The sequence below is a fragment of the Festucalex cinctus genome, chromosome 5, assembly GCF_051991245.1.
Source record: "Festucalex cinctus isolate MCC-2025b chromosome 5, RoL_Fcin_1.0, whole genome shotgun sequence".
Taxonomy (NCBI): domain Eukaryota; kingdom Metazoa; phylum Chordata; class Actinopteri; order Syngnathiformes; family Syngnathidae; genus Festucalex; species Festucalex cinctus.
In genome coordinates, this window is record NC_135415.1 from 12,407,860 (window position 1) to 12,420,691 (window position 12,832).

The following is a 12,832-nucleotide window of genomic DNA, read 5'->3' on the forward strand; positions in this document are numbered from 1 at the left end:
AGTTTTTTTTTTTTTTTTTTTTTTTTTTTTTTTTTTTTTAATGCTAGAGCATCCAGAAGGCTTTGATGCAGCCTCTCAACTGCAAAGAACGGGTGAAGAAATGGTAGTTGTTACACAAACGGCCAGTAGGTGGCAGCAGAGTAAAGGATATCAACCAGGGCCATGTTGAAAAAAAGCTCAATTCCTCACAATTCTAAACAGATTTGTGAATAATGATGAAACTTATCTATATTCTAATACTAATTGTTGCAAAATGGAAACAGATAGATATACTTTTTTTTTCCTGATGAAAGAAGAGACTTTCATTTTTCTTTTGGTAGGTTCCATGTTTTTATAGCAATAGAACACAATGTTCTGTGGGCCTTGCAAAATGAGTCAAAATCCAGTAAAACGTGCAGGAGTGAACAGGATTGCTTCTGTGAAAATGGATGCGAACGAATGAGTTAATTGTTTTGAGAATAAAGTTGTTGTTTTTTTCCCACCAAAAAATGTTTAGAATGAACACAGTGCTTCTCAACTATTTTTTTTTTGTTACCCCCCCCCCCCCCCCAAAACTCTCCACTACCACTATAAAAAGAATTATTTGTCTAATTGTTATCAAAAACAGTTCTACAAAGGAGTTAATACTCCTTGCACACTCTGACAATGAGAGCAACACTGCCTCCTACTGTAGTGGGTGCGCAATTGCACGTTGTTCTGGTAAGGCAAAACAATCAAAAATAAAAATGCTCCCTGGGGTCACCTTGTGACACATTTCCCTCATCATTTCATACTCCACACACACACACATAACAAATCGAGCAGATTGCGATGATGTCTGATGGATTAGCAGCTTTGCCTGTGCTGTTTATGGATTACAGCTGTGTGTGCGCGTGTGGATAGTTATGTAATGTCCAGCCGCTCTGATTCCACATAAAGACAACATGACAAACAACCAAAAAACACCATTTGCTCATCTGCCTTTTTCTTTTTCTTTGGCTTGCTTCCCTCCGCGTGTGAATTTTTACTAACATCTTTATGTGCTAGTTAAGAATCTTTCAAAAAGAAGTCAAGCGCAAAACCGCAAAGACGAGCGAGCGCAAAGAGTCCGCAGAGCTGTCAATCAGCATCCCTCTTTCGTCCGGCTGCATGTTGCCATGGCGACCAACTTCTGGGTCACCAAACAATAACAAAACGCACAAATCAGCTGCAGGTGAGGATTCCTTACCTCCCGCACGGGAAGCGCACATCCCAGGACTTCCGCCAGGAACTTCGCCATCGCGGAGATCGGGAGGACGACCAGGAAGGGCGATAATATGATGATGACGATGATGATGATGGATGAAGAGCATCTGCCAAATCCGCGACGGTAGCTGTAGGCGGGGCCGTGGGCCGACACATGCAGGTGGCAGATTTCCTGTCAATCGTATATACGCACTCCAGGGGGGCGTCAATGCGGCTTCACTTCCTGAAATAATCTGAAGAATTCAAGAAACTGAATTGATTCAATAGTTTAAAAAAAAAATGCTGTCATCAAGGTGATTTATGTAACAGAATACGAAGAATTACAGTTGCAGCGGAACATTAAATTAAATTGATAAATAAATAAAAATAAATTATGTTTACACAAAATACTAGTACCCCAAAATGCAATGTACTTACCTGAATAAAAAGGATTAAAAAAACAACAACATAAATGTGAATAATAAGAAATTAAAGCCCCTCAAAAATGATTAAGTTGTTCAGATAGTAATAATAAAGCCCCAAAAAGGACATAAAATAATAAGGATTAAAGCCCCAACATCCTCAATCCACAAATAAGAATTAAAACACCCTTAATGGGATTTTGATGCCAATATAACAAGAATTAAAGCCTCCAAAAAGATGATTGAAAGGAAAAGAATTTCCCCCAGATTTTTTTTCCCCCTTTGCTGGTCAAGCAATAAGAATTAAAGCCTCTGAGAGAAGGCAATTCTATTACCACAATAATATCAAATTAAACCCTCCAAAGAAGTTAACTAAGAAGCTGCTCAAATAGTAATAATAATTAAAGCTCCAAAAGGCCACAAAAAAAGAATTTTAAAACATAAAAGGATGGTGTTTTCTGCATGAATAATAAGAGTGCCCCAAAAAGGCCATGTGAGCCTCCAAAGAGATTTAGTTGCTCAAAGAGTAATAATAATAATTAAAGCGCTCAAAAAGCGAGAATTCAAATGGAGACATGACCCTGGAAAAGGTTTTATGTTTCTGAACGGCCAAAAATAATAATAATAATTAATAATAATAATAATAATAAAAGTGTCTTGACCTGAATTCAACAAGTATCAATGGAGTCCTTTTCAAACCAGACATGACCTTGGCATGACCCTGAAGCTCTGCCTGTGCCGCCTCTTCCTTAAAACCATCTTGGACTGAGAGGGTGTCTTTACCATTTCACCGTTTGGCCCTCGTCATCCGGATCATCTGGTTTTAGCCTCCATTAAAAAGTGTTTTTATGTGTGATGTGCGTCTTCGAGTTGGATTAAGGAGCAATTTGCAGAACAGCATGAACATGCCACAGCTGTCAGGATGACATCATTGAATGGACCGGTCCCACAGGGGGCGCTATTCTTGTGAGCTGACATGCATGTCATTTTGGTATGACACTAAATTTTAATACTATTGATGCTTAAATGAATGAAATGGTCATTTGCTGTGTTTATATTTCTTTAAGCTACAAAATACGTTTGAAATGTATGTATGTATAGAATATTTGTTTTTCGTACTGAATAGTTCACCTTGTACATATTCAATCATTTTATTTTAAAACGGGGAAAAAATATATGTAACCCATAATACAGCTAGGTCGCTATCTCCCTCTAGAGGCAAACAGGCGACACTACAACTACCTTTTCCCCATCGATGGTTACCATTAAAAATATATATAATTCACAAAGGCTCTTACTTGTTTTTTTCTATAGATAAAATCCCTTCTATTTAACAATGGAGCAATTATAAATATATTTTAATTAAATGACTGAGCCGTCGATCTCTGTTCGGAAGCAGCTATAACGTCCCTCACTTCCGCATCCGGTTTCCCCGCCCCCTGAGGTCACCTGACTGTCAACGGTTTGTTTGCAAACAAGCGATGGGCGGACAAGAAGGCGACGACCATGCGGCGGAAGATGAGCAGCACATCAGCGGGGATGCAGAGGAGGAGGAGGCGGCGGCCGACGATGAACGGCACGACTCGAACGTCTCCACAGAAAGCCTCCTGGCCGTCTCGGACGACGTGGAAGGGGATGAGACTCAAAGCGGTACGCAATCCTCGCACCGGCTGCTGGCTTACAGCGACGCTCTCCTCTCCATCATCGCCACCGTCATGGTAAGACCGGGAAGTGAGTCAGGGGAAAAAAAGAATGTTGATTAAATTTATAAAAATTACATTGAAAGTGTCTATATCGCAACTAGTCATTTTTGCCACTTTCGCTGGACCACAATTGTTTACGAACTTTGTAGTTAACATGAGCTTTTTAAACACTATATCGTCATCGCCTGATTTAAAAAAAAACCCCAAAACAGAACAAAACAAAAACACTTTATAAGTCTTTCTGCCTTCAGTTTTTGAGATTTAATATAGCCAAGGTGAGCAACACTAACAAAATGTGTGTGCACAGATTCTTCCTGTGGCCCACACCAAGATGGAGGCCGATGAGGTAACGCGTGACGTCATCAATCTGTCAAACGTCACCGCAGTAACATTCATCCATCTTCATCCATTTCAGGCGCTAGATGAAAACCTTCAGCTTCTTCTGGGTACCAAGATGGCCGTCTACCTGATGACCTTCCTCATCGTCACTGTGGCGTGGGCGGCGCACATCAGGTGGGGGCAAATCCTGTTGCCATGGTAATGACAACGTCAACTAAAATCCAAGTTTCTTTATTGTTACTTGAAGTCTTGTTCCGGTTTATTCCTTTTTTAAAAAAAAAAAACCTTTTTATTCTTTTGTGTCCTCACCAATTGTTCCTGATTTAACTTTTTGTTGTTCCTGCTTAACACTTGGTTGTCTCTGTTTGACCGTCATTGTTCCTGTTTGGCATGTGGCTTTTCCTGTTTGATCCTTTCTTGTTTGACTTGTCATTGTTCCTGTCCAACTAATTGTCACCTTTCTCGTGAATTTTTCTAGTTTCTGTTGGACTTCTTGTTCCATTTATCACATTTCATTGCATATGTGACTTTTAGTTGTTGCTGTTTGTCTTGTTCTTGTTCCTGTTGCAGGTTATTCTTTTGTGTCGTCATCAATTGTTCCTGATTAACTTTTTGTTACTGCTTAACACTTGGTTGTCTCCGTTTGACCGTCATTGTTCCTGTTTGATCCTTTCTCGTTTGACTTGTCATTGTTCCTGTCTGGCTAATTGTCACCTTTCTCGTGAATTTTTCTAGTTTCTGTTGGACTTGTTCCTTTTTTTCTACCCGTCTTGTTCCATTTATCACATTTCATTGCATATGTGACTTTTAGTTGTTGCTGTTTGTCTCGTTCTTGTTCCTGTTGCAGGTTATTCTTTTGTGTCCTCACCAATTGTTCCTGATTTAACTTTTTGCTCCTGTTTGACACTTGGTTGTCTCCATTTGACGGTCATTGTTCCTGTTTGGCTTGTGGCTGTTCCTGTTTGATCCTTTCTCGTTTGACTTGTCATTGTTCCTGTCCGACTAATTGTCACCTTTTCTCGTGATTTTTTTTTCTAGTTACTTTTGTACCCGTCTTGTTCCATTTATCACATTTCTTTTCTTATGTGACTTTTTTGTTGTTGTTGCTGTTTGACTGGTTCATGTTCCTGTTGCAGGTTATTCCAGGTGATCGTACGGATCGACGACACTCTGGCCTTGCTCAACCTCGTAAGTAGACCCAACGTGGACTTGCTTGCTCCTGACCAGGCCTGACCATGTTGTTCCTGTTCCTGTTTGGCATTTCAGGCGTGCATGATGCTTATCACCCTGCTGCCGTACACGGTCAGTGTCAGTCCGGCTATTCGCTGACATCATCGATGACATCACAGCGGGCTTTTTTGTGGTCCATGCAGTTTTCGCTGATGGCGACCTTTCCCTCGCACGTCCTGGGGATTCTTCTGTTCTGCGGCTGCGTGATGGTCATCGGTCTCATTCAGGTCCGGTCAGGTCAGCATTCGCATCTCGGGGCCGGAACTCGTCACTGACCTTGTTCCTTTTGTCGTTACTCAGTCGGTGATCGTGGTGTACGCCTTCAGTCGCCCGTTCCTGCTCCAGCATCAGATCCGAGCGTGCGCCGATCGCTCCGTGTACCGACACCACATCCTCAAAGTCCTGCTAAGGGTTCCCGTCATGTGCCTCCTTGCTGCAGTTTGCTCCGCCTTCTGCTACCAGCTGGTTGGTCCCGCCTCCCTCCCTCACCTGATGTTGTTTTTTTGTTCTGATGTTGTTTCTGCCTGGATTTTCTTGTTCCTGGCTTGGGTTTGTTTTTCCTAAATTGACGTTGTTTCTGCTTGGGATGGTTCTTGTTCCTGACGTGAGGTTGTCGTCGGTTCTGACTTGATGTTCCTGTTCCTGACATGGATTTTGATATTTTTTTTTTTCGTAGTGTGAAGTTGCTCCTAACATGAGGCTAGATTTTATTAGGGCCCGAGCAGCGACCGCTGCGAGGTCCCTCTTGTTTTTGTAAGAATTATTATTATTATTCCGCTTCTTCTTCTTCTTCTTTATTCTCCGCAAACGATTTCATTTTTGAGGACCTAAACATTTACGAAAACTCACCAAACTTTGCAATCTCTCCGGGCCCGGCGAAAAATTTTATATTATGTTGTTGCCATAACAACGCAACTCTATAGCGCCCCCTAGCGTAGAAAAATAAAAACCAATCCCGGCCCGTTTGACCTAGAGCTACGAAAATTGGCAGGCACGTGTAGCACCCCGAGACGCACAAAAAAGTCAGTGGAAGCCATTTCCTAAAATGTACAGGAAATGAGCTATGAATTTTTGAATGTCCAATTTTGGCCCATTCACTGTGGTCATGGTTTTTCACCCTTTGCAAACATTTTTCATCCAGTTGACTTCAAACTTGCCATGTATCATCTCAAGACCCGAGACAACAACTGGGCAAAAAATCTTGACTTTTTGAAATACTATATGATGGGGGCGGGGCATAAAAAATTGCCTTTAAAATTTCATTCGTCCAGAAAGACAAACTGCTAAATAACTCCCATGGACAAGCTCCAAAAAATCTCAAACTTCTCATACAACTTAATAGTCACGGCCTGAAAACATCTATACAATGAAATTCAGTTACACATTTAGCGCCACCTAGTGGTGACAATAAATGTCATACTTTACGTTTTTAGCTACTGTGCCGAGCTCGATGAAGGGATCCAGTTGTAAATTGGTCAGAAAAGCCTTAAGATGTTGATCATGCCCCACACCGAATATTGTAACTTTTCGCCAAAGGGCGTGGCCTCTACGGTGACGCAAAGTCTGAAGATTTTTCATGGCAATAAAAGCTGCATGAACTTGACCGAGATGATCCTATCTTCTCAAAATTTCACACATTTGATGAGAGTCCAGCCCTAAAGACATCTACTAACTTATATTTCATCTTACTTATAGCGCCACCTAGTGGCAATTTTTTTTCTTACGAATTTTCTTCTACGTTTTTCTCCAACCACGTTTACTGGACCTACCTCATATTTGCTCAGATGAGGGTTTCCGCCTTCATGATGTCACAACACGAAGTTTGTGAGTTTTCGCGTATCGCTGTGGGCGTGGCTAAGCGCTGTTCGCCAAGAAAACAACGGCAATTTTGAGGGCCGAAACTTGCACAGAAACTCATGCAACTTGCCGCACACATCTGGCCTGGCAAAACGAGCAATATTTTATCGTGGATTGTGCTATTTTTACAAAAATGACTCAATAGCGCCCCCTAGAAATTTTTAACGAAGCAGCCCCGGTTGTACGTTTAAGCAAGATCTTTGGAAATTTTTAGGTGTATGAGGGAGCCCAAGACCTACAAAAAAGTCTCTTGGACCCATATGCTAAAATGAACAGGAAGTGAGCTACGAATTTTTGAATGTCCCATTTTTGACGATTTTTGCACATTTACAGGGGGCATACTTTTGCCCACTTCTCCTACACGTTTCATCCGACTGACTTCAGACTTGACCTGGACCATGTCAAGACCTGAGCCAACGACAGGGGGAAAAAAATTTGACTTTTCGAATTACTATATGATGAGGGCGGGGCATCAAAATTTGTGTTTCGCACTGAAAAAGGATATGCTTAATAACTCCCCGGTACATGCTCCAAAAAATCCCAGACTTGACATGTATGTTCATAGTCAAGGCGTGAAGGTATCTCTATGACAAAATTCAGTTATAAATACAGCGCCACCTAGTCCTTGAGGCATAAAAAAAAACAAAAAAAAACAACCCCACTTACGGTATTTTGTACAAAATTTGTGAACTCATTCTAAGTGTTATAACTAAGTCATTTATGAATATACTTTTACTTTTTCCACTACTCAAGATGTTCACTGGTATCAGACCGATCCAAACATATGTACTTTTTTATTTTGTTTTATTTATTTTTGATTGCCTCTATGGACAATAAAAGCAACATCGTGCAATGAGTACGAGCGATGATGGGTGTATATACTTTTGCAAAAAATACCAATCAGGTCAACTCATTCCCTAAAAATAAAAAAGGACGCTGATTTTTGCAGATCTTAACAATCACCAAAACCCATTGAGCTTGACACACACATCACACCTGGCAAAAAAAATCCACATGTAAAGGTTTATCATGCCATGTTAAAAGAAATTTTGCTCCTAATGTGCCAGTACCCCAACGTGGCCCGGGCTGCGAGGGCCCTTTATAGCTGCTCGCAGCTCTAGTTTTATTTATTTTTTTGTTCCTTATGTAATCTTGCTGATGATGGTGTGTTCTTCTTCCTGGTATCATGTAGTTGTTCCTGCTGTGAGCTTGTTCCTGGTGTCGTTTTTCTTCCTGATAAGGAGGATGTTGCTAACGTGATTTTGTTTGTTTTTGACATGTTATTGTTTGTAACATAGTTTGTTCTTCCTGATGTGATTTTGTTGTTCCTGTCATGTTGTTGTTCCTACGACAGCGTATTATGGCCACATATAATTTCTTATTTCTATTTTTTAGAGGGTTGGGGCAATATTCAGAGAAAAACACTCGCAAATTTGCAAGTTTAGAAAGTCGCAAATTTGCGAGAAAAAACTCGTACATTTGTGAGTTTAGAAAGTGGCAAATTTGCGAAATTATAAAGTGGCAAATTTAGAAGAAAAAAAAATCATAAATTTACGACTTTAGAAAGTGGCAAATTTGAGACTTTCTAAAGTGGCAAATTTAGGAGAAAAAAAAAATCATAAATTTACGAGTTTAGAAAGTGGCAAATTTGTGAGAAAAAAACTCGTAAATTGGCGAGTTTCCAAAGTGGCAAATTTGCGAGAAAAAATTAAAACTTACGAGAAATATACGTAGTATAGCTATCATCTCATTATTTGAGGATTCGTTGGTAGCACTGTTTACGAACAGGCAGGATGGAGACGGATTCATTTTTAATTTAAACTTTGTCATACACAACATGTAGAGCACCAACACTTCCTGCTCCCCTATCGGCTGACTAGCACTAAGCAATCAGAAGCGAGCATACTTTAGGTAAATGCAAGTGAATGACGCCGTCGTGTTCCTGATATGGTGAAAGTTTTGATTTCTTTGTGTGCTTGTCAGTCGTACGTGTTGCTGGCTCTGGTCATCTTCCTTCCGTACATCTCCCGGGGTGTCCTGTGGTGTCGGGACAAACTCCTCGGTAGGCGTTAATGTTCATCTTGTTTCTTCTAACGAGAACTTTGTCATAATAACAAAAAAGTTGGCTCTGTTTTTGGAGGTCCTGCGGAGGAGGATCCGGAGCAGGTGATGTTCTACACTTTCCTGCCCAGCGAGCCGCTGAGTAAAGAGCGCGTGGAGGCCTTCAGTGACGGCGTCTACGCCATCGTGGCCACGTTGCTCATCCTGGACATTTGGTCGGTACTCGCCAAATTGGATTTTTACTTGTCGTTGTCTTAAAACAAAAAAAGAAATCCAGACTTTTATTCTTCAGGCGACAAAATGCTGCACGGTTCTCGCAGTGAAAAGGCAAAGTTTAAAAAAAAAAAAAAAAAAAGGAGGAGATTGAGCACATCATATTTGGAGATAAGGTTTCCACCACACAGCAACGATAAGTGAAACAATTAAGCACAACTAATGAATTATCAAATTAATCAACACTTATTGAATAATGAATTGTTTAGTGATCAGGTTTAACACAAACCTGTCCAAATCCTTTGAATTGCAGCCTATCAACAGTAAATATTGTCAGATTTCGGTAGTCTTCCATGTAAGCAAACTTCTTGTGTTGAAATTAAATCTGATGTTTGCAAACATCTGCTTTTACTTTGTTAAACCCTTATTAGGGCAATTTTGCTGAAAACACCTAAAAACGGTGCACCCAAAGTCAATTTGAAGCTCTTCTCGAAATATTTGGAGTATCAGCATAGTTTTTAACTAGCAAATAATGAAATGGTGTATTTTCTGCACTGTCAAATTAAAATAATTTACTGTTTTTAAGGCAATGTAAATTTAAATATATTTTTATATGATTCATTGATTAACTCATTCACTCGCCATTTGCACTGAAGCAACCCCCTTCGCTCCTGGTTGTTTTGCCAGATTTTGCAAGGCTGCAAGAATATTGTGTTCGGTTGCTATAAAAACATGGAACATACGAAAAGAAAGATTCGAGTCTCTTCTTTCATCAGGAAAAAAAAGTATATTTCTATCTGTTTCCGATTTGCAGCAATTAGTATTAGAATATAGCTAAGTTTCAACATTATTTACATTCCTGGTGAAAACAATGGCAAAAAGAGCTCGTTGCAACATGGCCCTGGCGGATCTCTTACACTCTACTGCCACCTACTGGCCATTTTTTTGTAATAACTACCATTGCTTTAAGCGACCTGTTCATGTCAGAAGCTGTAACAAAGCCTTCTGTACTCTCTAGCATAAAAACCCCCAACAACAAACAAATACGTTTTTGGCAGCAAATGAGTTAAGGTTAACATGAGCTGATATTTCCATATCGTAAAAATAAATGCTGGAATGTTTTCGGATTTGCGTGTAAAACAAAACCAAAACTTTAAAAACAATAAAATAAAAATTGTCAGTCAACTAGTATTAGTATAACACTAAAACCTAATAATAAACTAGCCCCCCAAAAAAACTAAACTAAACAAAATATTTGTAGTGAAAGCAACACAAAAGGTGTGAAAAAAAATACTGCTACTACCTGCTGGCCGTTTTATCACAAAAACATCCAGCAGGTAGTAGTAGTATTCACCCGTTATCTGCAGTTGAGAGGCTGTATCAAAGCTTTCTGTACGCTCTAGCATTAAAAAAACAACAACAACAAAGAACACATATAAATGTGTCTTTGGGACACTTAAAACAGTTTTATGGCAGCACAAGTTTTTTGTTTTTTTTGTAATTAACTCGTTTGCTTCCCAAAACGTAAAATAAAATAAATACGTTCTATTTTAAATGTTATGTTTTTGCAGCGAGGACAACGTCCCGGCACCGTCCTCGGTGCAGCAGCGCTTCAACGGCAGCCTGGTGGCGGCGCTGCGCTCGTACGGTCCCGAGTACCTGGCCTACCTGGGCTCCTTCGCCACGGTGGGCCTGCTGTGGTTCGCGCACCACTCGCTCTTCCTGCAGGTGTCGCGGGCCACGCGCGCCATGGGCCTGCTCAACACGATGTCGCTGGCCTTCGTGGGCGGCCTGCCGCTGGCCTTCCGCCTCACACACGAGCTGCCGCCGGCGGCGGCGCCGCGCGACGAGCGGCGCGCCGTGCAGGCCGCCTGCGTGCTGGTCTTCGGCGCCGGCGCCTTCCAGCTGGCCACCTGGGTGGCGGCGCTGCAGCGCGGCCGGCGCGCGCTGCGGCCGGCCGTACGCTACGGCGGGCCCGAGCACATCTTCATGCTGGCCAAACTGTCGCTGTACCCGGCCGTCGCCCTCGCCGCCTTCCTGCTCACGTGCGCGCTGAGCCGCTTCAGCGTGGCCATCTTCCACCTGATGGAGGTGGCCGCGCCGCTCGCCTTCCTGCTGCTGCGGCTGACGGTGACCGTCGCCCGGGCGCTGCTCACGCGCCTGTTTCGCCCTCGAGGGAGACAAGAGTCGGAAAACGGTGAGGACAACGTGCAGTCCAGCGCGCCGTTTTAGCCCGCGGGTCATCTAAAGCGAGGTGTGTCTTTGTCACATGGTGGCGCTGTTGCAACACTAAAGCAGTGTCTATGTTCATGACATTTCAATGGCATTTATTTTAGGTCATTGGCAGCTCAAAGAATACAGAAGAGGATTAGGGCCAGTGAAGAGAGAGAGAGAGAGAGAGGAAAAAAAAAGGTTGGCAGGATTCTCATTTATTTTCAGAATTTAATCTCAGAATTCTGACTTTAAAGTGAGAATAATAGTAGCGCAAAAAAAGTCAGGATTCTGACTATTCCCAGAATCCTCATTTTAAAGTCAAAATTCTGACTTTAAAGTTGAGAATTGTGAGAATAAAGTCAGAATTCTCACTTTAATCTCAGAACTCTGATTTTAAAGTCTGACTTTGAAGTCAGAATTCTATTTCTGACTTTAAAGTGAGAATAATAGTAGCGCAAAAAAAGTCAGGATTCTGACTATTCCCAGAATCCTCATTTTAAAGTCAAAATTCTGACTTTAAAGTTGAGAATTGTGAGAATAAAGTCAGAATTCTCACTTTAATCTCAGAACTGATTTTAAAGTCTGACTTTGAAGTCAGAATTCTATTTCTGACTTTAAAGTGAGAATAATAGTATCACAAATAAAGTCAGAATTCCGACTTTAAAATGAGAATGCTGAGAATAAAGTCAGAATTATGACTTTAAAGTCAAAATGCTGACTTTATTCTCAGCATTCTCATTTTAAAGTCAGAATTCTGAGATTAAAGTCAGAATTCTCACTCTAAAGTGAGAATAATAGCACAAATAAAGTCAGGATTCTGACTTTATTCCCAGAATTCTCATTTAAAGTCAAAATTCTGACTTTAAAGTTGAGAATTCTGAGAATCAAGTCAGAAGTCTGAGATTAAAGTCAGAATCCTGACTTTATTTGTTCAATTCCTCTCACTTAAAAGTCAGAATTCTGAGATTAAAGTCTTTAGTCGTACTTTAAAGTCAGAGTTCTGAGGTTGAAGTGAGAATTCTTATTCTCAGAATTTTCACTTTAATCTCAAAATTCTGACTTTCAAGTGAGAATTCTGAGAATAAAGTGAGAAACCTGCCAAGCTTTTTTTTTTTTTTTTGCTTCACTCGTGTTAATCATCTTCCGTAAAAGAAAGTTGATCAGGAAAATAAGGCAAAAATTAAATATGCAAATGCATATATGGTCGACCCCTACATACTTGCCACTCATGGATTCACATTCAGTTTTTTTTGTTTTTGTTTTTAAATATATATTTTTTGATTTGTAAATAACATGTCCGCCCAGTTTCGTGTTGACGGAATTGACACACTTTTGGCAGCCATAAAAATGTCACTAAGGCATAACATCAAACTGCACTTTTTCAGTGAAATATGTTGACATGTTTCGGTTTTTATTTGGATATTATATTGCTAATTTACAAACGTCCACCAGTAGGAGTCGCTGTTGTTTCAGTTAAATAGACAAATGACTAAGAGATCAAAGAAAGCACTTTAAATCTTTTCGACATGGTTGAAGTCTTCGTGATTGTTATGATTGACAAGGTAATTTTCATGTTTGCTCGTTTAGCAA

General features: G+C 40.7%; 2 protein-coding genes across 2 annotated transcripts in view; one reads left to right on the forward strand and one right to left on the reverse strand.

The window, feature by feature from the left end:
* The window catches only part of rasgef1ba (RasGEF domain family, member 1Ba), a 40,750-nt gene extending 39,289 nt beyond the window's left edge, over positions 1-1,461 (reverse strand). Inside the window, exon 1 of the mRNA XM_077520501.1 lies at positions 1,208-1,461. Within this exon, the coding sequence (XP_077376627.1) occupies positions 1,208-1,258 (51 nt within the window). The 5' untranslated portion in view covers positions 1,259-1,461. The remainder of the gene's footprint in view (positions 1-1,207) is intronic.
* tmem175 (transmembrane protein 175) lies at positions 958-11,958 on the forward strand. Its single transcript, XM_077520500.1, has 11 exons — positions 958-1,348; positions 3,105-3,343; positions 3,636-3,674; positions 3,744-3,841; positions 4,804-4,855; positions 4,934-4,969; positions 5,041-5,124; positions 5,198-5,362; positions 8,738-8,816; positions 8,895-9,030; positions 10,600-11,958. The coding sequence occupies exons 1-11, from the start codon at positions 1,321-1,323 to the stop codon at positions 11,258-11,260; spliced, it is 1,617 nt and encodes a 538-aa protein (XP_077376626.1). The 5' UTR covers positions 958-1,320; the 3' UTR covers positions 11,261-11,958.
* Positions 11,959-12,832: the final 874 nt, after the last annotated feature.